Source organism: Planococcus citri, chromosome 1, assembly GCF_950023065.1.
Source record: "Planococcus citri chromosome 1, ihPlaCitr1.1, whole genome shotgun sequence".
Lineage (NCBI taxonomy): Eukaryota > Metazoa > Arthropoda > Insecta > Hemiptera > Pseudococcidae > Planococcus > Planococcus citri.
In genome coordinates this window covers 71,771,372-71,783,476 of record NC_088677.1, presented here as the reverse complement: position 1 = coordinate 71,783,476, position 12,105 = coordinate 71,771,372, and the positions used below count along the sequence as shown (strand labels likewise).

General features: G+C 34.3%; 1 protein-coding gene and 1 non-coding gene across 3 annotated transcripts in view; both read left to right on the top strand.

Moving 5' to 3' along the window:
• The window catches only part of GEFmeso (Guanine nucleotide exchange factor in mesoderm), a 105,652-nt gene extending 96,143 nt beyond the window's left edge, over window positions 1-9,509 (top strand). For both annotated transcript variants that reach the window (XM_065370711.1, XM_065370718.1), the window contains exons 7-13: window positions 3,027-3,177; window positions 3,273-3,590; window positions 3,700-3,795; window positions 3,886-4,015; window positions 4,107-4,258; window positions 4,578-4,649; window positions 7,387-9,509. In XM_065370711.1, coding sequence (XP_065226783.1) covers window positions 3,027-3,177; window positions 3,273-3,590; window positions 3,700-3,795; window positions 3,886-4,015; window positions 4,107-4,258; window positions 4,578-4,649; window positions 7,387-9,090 — 2,623 coding nt within the window. In that variant the 3' untranslated portion in view covers window positions 9,091-9,509. The remainder of the gene's footprint in view (window positions 1-3,026; window positions 3,178-3,272; window positions 3,591-3,699; window positions 3,796-3,885; window positions 4,016-4,106; window positions 4,259-4,577; window positions 4,650-7,386) is intronic.
• A 726-nt stretch (window positions 9,510-10,235) lies between these two features.
• TRNAE-UUC (transfer RNA glutamic acid (anticodon UUC)) lies at window positions 10,236-10,307 on the top strand. Its single transcript has one exon. It is a non-coding gene; the product is annotated as a tRNA-Glu (tRNA).
• Window positions 10,308-12,105: the final 1,798 nt, after the last annotated feature.

Sequence of the window (12,105 nt, the reverse complement as noted above, 5' to 3'; positions counted from 1 at the left end):
GGGGAGAGGTTTCTATACAAGAAGATTGATATATAGTTCGGGGGTCGTGAGAGGTTTTTCCTTGAAAAGGAGGATATTCAGAAAAATATTGATGCAGGATGGGAAATTTTCAACAAAAAAAAATGTATGCAACAACTTTTGATACGTTTTATTTATTTTTTCTTGATTTTGAACAACTCGGAAGGAGGGCTTCCACACAAGAAGATCAACAAAATTTGAGGGACCTGGGGAGGTTTTTTTTTGGAAAAAATTACAATTTCGATAAATTCTGACGCAGAAATGAAATTAAGCTTTCAAGTAAATTGGGTTTTTTAATATTTTTTCATAACAGGGTGGGAGAGAGGATGAAGCCTCCAGTACAATTTTTTTGGACTTTTTCTCATACAATCCAACAACTTTACTAGGTAGTGAAAGCGTAAAAAAAAATGAAAAATCGATGTAAAATCCACCATAATGTTTTATTTTATGTACCGAATGCAGAGGTCGTGTGTCGTCAAGGCCAGGTCCAGAGGGAGAGAGAGGGGAGTGAATAGGAATTTTTAAAAGTGATATGTATTTATGAAAAACCCATTTCATAATTCTTTGTTACCAAAATTTTAGCTGCTCATATTCTTTTTTTGGCGAATTTTTGAAGATTTTGAAAATTGAGGAACATACAGGGTGCCCAGAAATATCGAGTACCCCTAAAAAAGTTTTCTATTAAAATACTTCGGTTGGTCACAGTGAATGATAATTGATAATAATGATAGCACATGATTGGTTGTTGGACTGAAGAGATAACATTCCACCAATCATATGCATCTATTTCACGTTGCCACTTGCCAACCTATATTTTTAATGAAAAACTTTCTTATGGGTACTCGATATTTCTGGGCACACTGTACCTACTCGTATTTTTCATTCAAAATTTAATGTTTTAAAAATTTAGTCGGCCTAATTTTGAGAAAAAAATTTTAAAAATCGTTTTCCAAGTAAAATTTTTATCTATCGAACCCAAATTTCCACAATTTTTGGCCGATTTGAAAGCTTCGGCTGGACTGACATTGTCTCCATGAAGTTTTTGAGATTCAATCAATGACGTGGAAATTCATACAGGCAACTGAAAATTTCAACAAATGCTGGAATTGAAGTACATACCTATCTAGGGTCTCAGATTTTCAATTTTACGATGAAAAATTCTGCTCGACTGAGCTGTTGAAAGCTTTTTTCTGATTAATCAAAAGGTAATGTTTGTCGAGCTGAAAAATTCATTTAAGCGTGATTGTGATCCTTAAAATTTGAGGAATATGCTTCTAAAATATTATTTTTCGAGTATTTTATATTTTCAATAAATTTTCATCCCCCCTCGTACCCTTACTTCTGTCTAAAGTATTGATTTTTTCGGTGATATTTTCGAAAGAATATTTTTTCAAAAGTAATTTCCCAAGAAGAATGAAAATTACGATTGTTTTTTTGTTTTTGAGCACATACTAATAATTATGAGGAAAAAATTCGACCGATATTGAAATTTTTGAAAAAATCATTTCCACAATCGATTAGGTAAATTACGTTAAAATTTTCAAGGAAAAACGAAAAATATACTAATTTTTTTATTGTTGAGCGATTCCAAAAAATTTTGAAATGAAAATCGTCAGTAGTGTGTGTACTTAGGACTGATTTTGAAAATTTTTGCAAAACCAGACTTCAACCTGTCAATGCAGGTTGGCACGTAGATTAAAAATTCATGTTGATAACAACAAAAAAATCAATGAAATTTTATCCGAGCAATTTCCAAAAAATTTTGTGCTAGAAATTATTTTTAGATTTTTTTCTAAATTTTGGAGCACATCGTTTCCAATCTAATTGCTCATTTCGCGTAGTTTCCATTTTCGTGAAAATTAAGCAGGATTTAAAGTAACAAAAAAAAAAGAAAAAGAAAAAACACAAGCTTTACTTTTCCTGGATCGATTTATTAGAGGTAAAAGAATAAATCTCTTTCTCCCCCCCCCCTCCCACCTCATTTGTTTAAATAAGAAAAAATCATTGTAAATTGCATCAAAATTAAAGAAGTGTTGACTACATTATTATGTAAAATTAAAAGAAAAATTTTCAAAAATTGTTCAGAATCAAGGAAAATAGGATACTAGCACAAAAATCAATTTTTCAAGTAGGAATGTGGGCTGAAATAGTTGGAAAATGAAGCACTTGGATTCTTCCCTTCAAATCACATTTGAATGTTGATTTCAAAATAATTACGTCATACAACTTTTGATTGATTTTCGATGAATCAACTTTTAAAATGGATTTTTCTCCCTCCACCTTCACTAAAAATTTGAATGCGTGTGAATTTTTGTGTAGAGGGGCTGAAAATCACGAGAAAATTTGAAACAAAAATCGATTGAAAATAAATTACTATTCAGAAATCATCGACCAATAAAAATGTTTTCGAAATTTTTGCCGTCGAAAAATCCCCTTGCTGAAATTTGTTCTGCTCACCGACGAAGTCCTCGATGGAGTCCAATGAAGGTGATAATGAAACGAAGGAAAACAGATCGTTGTGAGAGAGTAAAAGGTTATGGAATTTAACGCACCATCCACGGTTCATATTCAAATAGACCTATTAGCTCGTTGAATTCCACGTACTAATAGATACTTTTGATGTTGACGCGGGTCAGGAAGTGTACAATACTCATAGGCTTATTGAAAGATTGTCTCGGTACGCGGCGACAACACCGCCTTCATTGTTGTCATTCCTAATTAAAAATTGGTTCCAAAGTGTGAACGTGATGTTATAAGATGACGGTCGCATCGAGAATGAGGCAGAGAAAGAAGGGCGCCAAGATCGAACAGACAGACGCAGGCATAGGCGGTGGAGGCCTGGCGACCTTTTCATTTACTTTAATACTCGTAATAATTGTTTAACGAAGGTTACTTCGATGTAACGTGTAGTTGTATTGTTTGGGAAACGAATTACTTTAAGAATAAACTATTTGAGCGTATCGTTGAAATGAAATATTCACTCATCTCGTTAATTTTTGATTTTACAGATCGATGAATATTTTGACCGAATTGATGAGGCAGGAAAAAACCGCTCATATATTTCGCGAAAGACAAATCTCGTTACATCACACGCTACCTTTAGGATCGTATTTGTTGAAACCGGTGCAAAGGATATTAAAATACCATTTATTACTGCAGGTGAGTTTTAATTGACGATCGATGATGAGATGGAATTAGCGCATTGCCTATTTATGGAAAGTCTACATTGTTGTTGTTTTTGTTTGCTCGTGTAGAATATGGTAAAACACACACCGCCGGATACGGTCGGATATAACGATATAACGGTCGCTCTGTCCACGATGACTGGAATAGCTCATCATATAAATACGATGAAACGTCGCCACGAGCACGCGATCCGAGTTCAAGAAGTACAAAGCTTGCTGACCGGATGGCAGGGGCCGGATTTGATCACATTCGGCGAACTGTATGCCGAAGGATCGTTCAGGATATCCGGAGCGAAAGCTTTAAGACACGTATTCCTCTTCGAGCACATGCTGCTGGTGACTAAAAAGAAAGAAGGCGGCATACTGAACTATAAAACCCACATATTGGTAAGTCTCGGTGTCGGAAATGCAAATGACCCCAAAAATGGATGAAGACCTCTCGTGTTTCCTGATTGGAAAATATGTGTAATTGTACGTATTTTTTTGGTTTTTGTAGTGTTCCAATTTAATGCTGGTCGAATGTGTTCCAAAAGAGTTGCTGAGTTTTCAAATTATACCATTCGATAGTCCAAGGATGCAGTTCACTGTTCATGTAAGTTGGAAAAATTCGAAGAAAAAAAAGGTTTATTCATGTGTTAATTTTTTCTGTAATGTGTGTGGATTTTTTTTTTTTTCTAAACAGGCTCGAAGTTTGGAAGAAAAACGCCATTGGACTTTGGAGCTGAAACGAGTCATTTTAGAAAATTACAATGTCGATATTCCCTCCCACGCCAGACAATTGGTTATGGAACTTGGACAAATACAGCAAACTGGTAAATATTTTCTTCGTTGAATTGATTGATTTGAAACTGTGATTTTTGTGAAATTAATTAATTCGATTTTTTGTGTATTTTAATTACGTAGACGATATAGGTGGTGAGAAGATTTCCACGAAAAGACATCACTCTACGCCAGATTACCTACAGAGACGAAAAGTAGATAAAGGAAAGAAAACGAAAATTAAATCGAGACTTTTGCCTTTGTTCAGGAAATCGGATATTCTGCTAAACAATAAGGTGAATTTTTTTTACACAGTTTGCTGTGCGTAGTTTAATTCAAGTAGCTTTTTCATTGAATATGTTGTTGTGTATGTGTTAAGGAGAGAAGGGAAGGGGGGATTTTGTGCAAAATTTTTAAAAGTTCTTTGGAAATTTTCGATGCGAAATATTATTTTCTTTAAAAACTGAGCAAACGACAAAATTTTTTAGCTGAAATTATTTTTAAAAATATATATTTATAATATTTGATATATTTTATTGAAATGTCAAAGAATTTTGAATTTTTTGCTGTATCGTAATTCAATGAAATAAATTTTGAATTCGTTATTTGTTTCAGATGCGGAGTAAATTGAAGAAAAACCAGTTCCTAAGCGAAGGCAGCATATTTTCAGATACATCAGCTAATTCGGTACTTATACTTACTACTCATCTATTCTTCGATGATTTTTTTTTAAAAATCTGCCAATGTAATGAACATTAAGTATCTTGAGGGAGTTTTTTTTTTGTTTTTTTTTTCAAACAGCTCTAGAAATATGAGAAAATGTGCATACTGCCTGCAAAAAAAACAATATGCAAACCAAATGACTTATCTGCAGAATATTTTGGTTTTGGTTTCGGCAGGGTTGGGCACGATTCACTTAAATGGTGATTCAATCATGAATCGAATACATTTTTTTTACGAATCAACGATTTAACAGGGTGCCCACAGGGTAGTGAAAGCAAGTGAAAATAGTGATTTTCAGCAATTTTGCTTTAAAGGTAGTGAAAAATGAAAAAAAGTGGAAAATCTTATTTTCCACACATGAAAAATATTTTGTAAAAAAAAGGCTCATTTATCGACTTTGTTAATTAGAACTTGAATTTCACATTTTTGAGAGCTTTTGCCCTCGCTTCGCTCTGGCTATTTGCTTTTCTTTTTCCAATGAAATGAACAACTTATTGTTCAAATTCAAGAAATGTTCAAAGTTTGAATCAGAAAAGTAAACTCCTCCCTGCATAAAGAAACTTTTTTTTAATTTATCAAAACATGAATTTTTGAAAGCTTTTGGCCTCGCTTTACTCGGTCTCCTTTGCTTTTTTTTCAATTTCGAATTTTTCAACAAAAAAAATCACTATTTTGATGTTAAAATTCTGAAGCAAAATAATGAACTTAGTAACTCATTAGTCATTACTCATTACACAAAAAAACATAATTTTTATGCCTCTCGAAGTACTGATTTTCCAGAGCTTTTGCTCTCGCTTCGCCAGAGCCAGTTTGTTTCTCTTTTCCATAATTAAAAAATTCCAGACTTGAAAGGAGATATCAAAATTTTTATACGTTATATAAATGTTAGGCAGAATTATACCTTTCAAATGACAAAATTGTTACTTTACGTATCTCTTACTTATTTTACTTTAAAACTCGTCGTTTTATTTTTTAAAAATTGTTCAAATTTTGCATTTAATTTTTTTGTATTTTTTTAAAAATTTGTTATGTTGTATAACGTTTTTTTTTCGCTCAATTTCATTACATTTGGCAAAAAACCTCAAAGGTAAACATAAAATGAAAATTCAAATAATAAAATTATATTTTTGACATCTGTTTTGTTAAAAGTCCTGCTGAAGTCTTGATTTTTTCATTTTGAGATTTTGTTGTAGACACCCTGAAAAAAATGAAAAAAAAATCGATCTTATGGGGGGGGGGGGGTTTGAAATATTTTGGAAAGTGATGATTTTTTTTTGAAAAGTAGTGAAAAAGTAGTGATTTGTGGTCAACAAATTCCTGTAGACACCCTGTTTAATATGATTGTGATTCCAATTCATAAATTTTTGAATAAATCATTCATTTTTTAAAAAAAGTATTTCTAATAATTTCAAGAGTTTTCAGTATTTTTATAGTCTGTTCAGCATGTTTTAACAATGTTTTATTCAACTTTCTGAATTCTCGTTGATTTTTGCCAAATTTTCCTGAAATTTTGCTCGTTTTTTTTTTTACTTTTTATTAATTTTAATCATTTTTAAATATTTTCATGCCATTACGACTTGTTTTAACGACGCAACGTTCTATGACTTTAATTTTTTGTGAATAATGCCAACTTTTGGAAAAATTTTATTAGTTTTTCGTTATTTTTAATTGTGATTTTCGCGTTTTGATATAATTTCAATGAGTTTTTTATTTATGCTTCAAGCAATTTTTGTCAAGTTTTGACAAATTTTACTAAAATTTCATAAATTTTTTGCCATTTGAAATAATTTTAATGATTTTGAATGCTTGAAAACTAAAAAAAAAAAAAAAAAAAAAAAACACGAATTATTACAGTGTGATTCATGAGTGAATCAAATTCTTGAATTAATTTTTTAACCAAATGATATGATTCTGATTCATCATTCAATCAGATTTTTTGCGATTCTGCCAATCTCTGTAATTTTGTTTGCATTATGAATGTATTTTTTATTTTTCTCGTGGTATTACTGAGCTGGGCCTCGATCGCGTATTGGTGTACCTTAGTTTTCAATTCAAAGATGGTTGCATATTCAAGGTGTCTATGTATAGGTAGTAAAAGTAGTGAAAAGGTGGTGATTTTGAGAGTCGGTCGTAAAAGTAGTGAAAAAGTAGTGGTTTTTGCCAATTTCGCCGAAAAGGTGACAAATGAAAAAAAATCCTCCATCTTTCACATATTTTTCGAATTTCTTAATTTTGTATTTTTAATACGTACGTGTGAGAAATTGTAACAACTCGAATAACTGCAGCGATGGTTTTATAATCTTTGAATTAATTTTAAATTTGTTTTTTTTTGGGGGGGAGGGGGGTGTTTATAATTACAAGATTATTACACCCGTAAAGGGGGGGGGGGGTTAGATTTGGTTTGTGAGGTTTATGTACTCCAATGTAAAAAATTACAAAGTCCAAATCCAAACTAAAAAAAAAAGAAGAAAAAATCGATGGAGGGGAATTAAAAATATTTTGGAAGGTAGTGATTTTTTGGTGAAGGACTGGTGAAAAAGTAGTGATTTTCGGTCAACAAATTCCTGTAGACACCCTGATATTGATCGGAGAGTTCATTTTCTTAGATATTTATATTTTTGTGTAAAAGTGGCGCACTTTTTTGATCATTTTTTTTGCTCTTATTTTATCTCACCATATTTTTTGTTTTCTTTTTTTGCAGGACGAATCATATGGCAACGATTCCAGTCTATTGAACTTATCAAAAACCACCACCCCTACCACCACCACCACACCCACCTCAACTCCTACCAAAGACTCAGCCTCACATCGTTTGGACCGTCTGACTCGACAAACGTTGGAAAACATCTCAAAATTATCGTGCAGCAGCAGCAACAACAGCGTCGACGGTACCGGTCGTAACAGCAGCATCAGCAGCGGTAGCAACACGACGCCGACAAATTTCTCATCTCGAGACGACCTCGACCGGAGTTGTAGCAGCAGCTGCGTCGGTACCGAGAGTGAATTGGACGACTCGGCGTCGAGTAGCTATCAGCAGAAAGAGAAACTCATCGAGGAGATCATCGGGCAGCTGTTGATCGCCAGTCAGAAATTCCAAAGGGCTATCAAAGATCATCAACAGAGTGTGAAGAAAACCAAGAAATTGGCGGAGTCTGTTTCCTGTGAAGAGACTGAAGAAGAAGATGACGATGCAGATTTAACCGAAGATGACGACGAAGATCGGGATTATAGACTGAAATATACCAAAGAATCGAACCGTAGGCGTCGTACGTCAGCCGAGGTTTTGAATACGTCTTCTGAAAGTCTATCGGCCAGTCTTCGTCAGCTAATTCCTACGTCTCCGAATATCTGGCTTAAGCAGCAAAGCGAGCATTTGGCTACACCGCAGAAAAAAGCTGACTCTTTGCCAAGGACCTGGTTTCAAGGTACGCCTTCGGAGGCTGACGAATGGAGAATAAATCGACCTAAGACGATCGCCAGTGATAAACCTACTCGTATGAAAGAGGCTAAGGCTTTCGATACCGAAGATATGACCAATACGTGTTTCTTGGCGGGTCGTAATAGACGTACGGAGATCGCTACTTCGTTGATGAGCCTTAATACCGCTAATGTGCATCCGGAGTGTAAATTTTATCGAACTAGTGTGGCTCGAATGACGTTCCGTAGTATGGTCCAGAGTATGGGATTAAAGCTGCTGTCGAAACGAGGTAAAAACGAACGAAGATCGTATACCATCGAACACGAGATACCCAAACCAAAGTGCACTTTTACTAGTACTATAGATAAAGAGCTCATTCCAACGTACAAACAGGGTAGCTCCGATCTAGGTGCTAGAATAGCTCATGGTAAAGAGATTCCAGATTACGCAGATCCGAAAGTATTATTTCCTACGATAACACCGTCGAAGAAAGCTGCTTCATTATTGGGTATTCGAGCTTACCCGAATGAATCCACTAAACTAGATGAGAAACCCATCGGTAAAGGCGGAGACGGAGACTCGAAAGCTGCGCAGAAAGTATTTTCCAAAAAGATCGACGATAAAGAAGCAGACAGCGATGATTCGGCTGAAAGCTTCTACGAAAGGAAATTCGAACAGGTAGAAAGTGAATTTGAGAACGCCATAAGAGAAACGTCTATTTTAGCCGACGCAGTCAACGCTGAAAGAGCTCAAGAGATTAGCGACTCGTTCAAGAAATATTCGCAAATAAATGTGAATATCTCACGTCACAAAGCGATCAGAATTCCGCCTCCTGTACCTCTGAAACCGACTGCTTTGAGAAATAGAATGGCCAAAGCCGAAGGACCATCGAAAGAGTCCAGAATCGGGATCCCATCGCCAGAATGTACGATACCGACTCGCGGATGGGTCAAGCATGTCGTGGAACGGTTCCAGAATGCTGATTAGAAGAGTATTTTCGATAACATTCCAGTGTTTTTTTCTTCTTCTTACGAATTGACGTTGAATTACATAAATTTTTGTACTTTTATTGTTTGCATTTTACCCATTTTTTTGAATTTTTTTTCTCTAGTTTGTATTGCGTGTAAATTGTTTTTTTTCTGTTTTTTTCCTGGCGAAATTTTGTTTTTATTTTTATTATTTTCTTTTTGATTTAGATACTTTCAAAAAATGTTCCCAAGACTGCCATTTTTGCCATGATGTTTTCGTTTTCTTTTTTTTTTCTTTTCAATTTTTTTGTGTATTTTTATGTATTAGTTTACTTTTTCCATTTTTTTTTTCGTCGTGGAAATCATTTTTTGTTGATATTGTTGAGTGTAAATATGTGAATTCGATGTGTAAGATTTGAAATACAAATTTTATAAGTATTTTTGATTCTTCTTTGAAGATGTGTAGTAATTAATTTTTAGATTTATGGTCGTTGGCTTTTACGCCATGGGAAAAGATTGGATTTGATTAGATTTCAACAGATCCAATCTGATCAATATTCTAATTTGATTATATTATATGAGGTCTGATTGAATTGAATCGAAGGATTGACAGGATCTAATTTGATTAATCGACCTGAACCATTTAAACAGGTATCATCTTTCACATGTTGGATTCTGAACAGTTAATTTTGATCTTAACTGTGAGATGATCAGAACTCAGAAGGGAATATAATTGGCTCTGATCAGACCTGATCGCATCAAAGTTATAAGCCAGATTTGGGCAACTTAGGCACGTGCCTAGGGCGGAGAATTTTGGCAAATTTTAGAGGGCATCAAATTTTGCCCCTCCCCTCCCTCAAAATAGCGACGTGCAAAGGTTTGCCCAGTTTAGGCACAAGTTTTCACTTAACCACCTGACCTCAAGAATTGGAAAGTGACTAGCGAGCAATTTGCGCAGGTATACGATGTTTTATTTTTTCCCAATGGTCTGCACTGCAGAAGTTGTCAAAATCTCGATTTCGTTCAAAAATAGTAAAAAATCTCGCTTTTTGTAAAATTTGCTAAAATCCTCGTTTCTTGCTAAAAATTGCCTGTTTTTTTGTCAAAAATTACCCAACATAAGAAAATTGCTTTGTTGCGATCCGGAGTGGAAACTTTTTAATCTCCCGTGTGGTCTAGTGGCTAGGATATCTGGCTTTCACCCAGAAGGCCCGGGTTCGATTCCCGGCACGGGAACAAATTTTTTTCATTCGACATAACATCAATAACTTACCCGAAAATCTCAATTTTTTTTATTAACACAGAAAATTGCAAAAATTCTCGCTTTTCCAAAATAAATCACGACAAAATATAATTTTTTAAAATTAATTACATTTATTATTCAATTCGTTCGTAAATGATTTGCCAAAAATTGAGTAAATGAATCGATTCGTTCACGAAAGATTGACTTGAACAAATGAATTCGCATTCGCGAATGATCCACCAAAAATTATTTAATTCGTTCGCGAACGATTTACTTGAACGAATCAATTCGTTCGCGAATGATCCACCAAAAATTAAAAAATAATTCAATGTGTTCGTGAATGATTCGCCAAAAAATAAAAATTCGATAAATGAATCGATTCGTTCGCGAACGATTTACTGGAACAAAACAAATTAATTCGTTTGCAAATGATTCACCAAAAATTAAATAAATGAATTGATTCGTTCACGAACGATTTACTTGAACGAATCAATTCGTTCGCGAATGATTCACCAAAAATTATGTAATTCCTTCGTGAATTATCCACCAAAAATTAGGTAAATGAATCGATTCGTTCACGAACGATTCACTTGAACAAATTAATTCGTTCGCAAACGATTCACTTGTACGAATCAATTCGTTTGCGAACGATTCACTTGAACGAATCAATTCGTTCGCGAATGATCCACCAAAAATTATTTAATTCGTGCGCGAACGATTCGCCAAAAATTCGATAAATGAATCGATTTGTTCACGAACGATTTACTTGAACGAATCAATTCGTTCGCGAATGATTCACCAAAAATTACGTAATTCCTTCGTGAATGATCCACCAAAAATTAGGTAAATGAATCGATTCGTTCACGAACGATTCACTTGAACAAATTAATTCGTTCGCGAACGATTCACTTGAACAAATTAATTCGTTCGCGAACGATTCACTTGAACGAATCAATTCGTTCGCGAATAATCCACCAAAAATTAAAAAATAATTCAATTCGTTCGTGAATGATTCGCCAAAAAATAAAAATTCGATAAATGAAATGAATTGAATCGATTCGTTCGCGAACGATTTACTGGAACAAAACAAATTAATTCGTTCGTGAGTGATTCACCAAAAATTAAGTAAATGAATTGATTCGTTCGCGAATAATTCACTTGAACAAATCGATTCGTTCGCGAATGATCCACCAAAAAATTATAAAATTATTCAAATCGTTCGTGAATGATTCGCCAAAACTCCGATAAATGAATCGATTTGTTCGCGAACGATTCACTTGAACAGATTAATTATTAATTCGTTCGTGAGTGATTCACCAAAAATTAGGTAAATGAATCGATTCGTTCGCAAACGATTCACTTGAACGAATCAATTCGTTCGCGAATGATTCACCAAAAATTATGTAATTCGTTCGTGTGTGATCCGCCAAAAATCAGGTAAATGAATCGATTCGTTCGCGAACGATTCACTTGAACGAACCAATTCGTTCGCTACTCAGAGTACGTTTCTCTTCTTCTTCTTTGACTTTGACAGAAATTGTGAAAAGTATCACTATTTTGCCGATTGTGCCCAAAAAGTCCCGCATTTTGTAGAATTGTCGAGTATGGCCTTGTGCCAAAATGCCAAAAATCGTCAGAAAATTCTCGCAAGTCCAAAAATTGACAAAAATTTTCGCTTTTCGGAAAATATATGGTTAAAATTTTTCGTTTGCAAAAAGCTTCAAAAAAATTTGCTTTCTTCCAAAAATTGTCTCAAAGTCTCGCTTTTTAGAAGAATGGCGGAAGATTGCC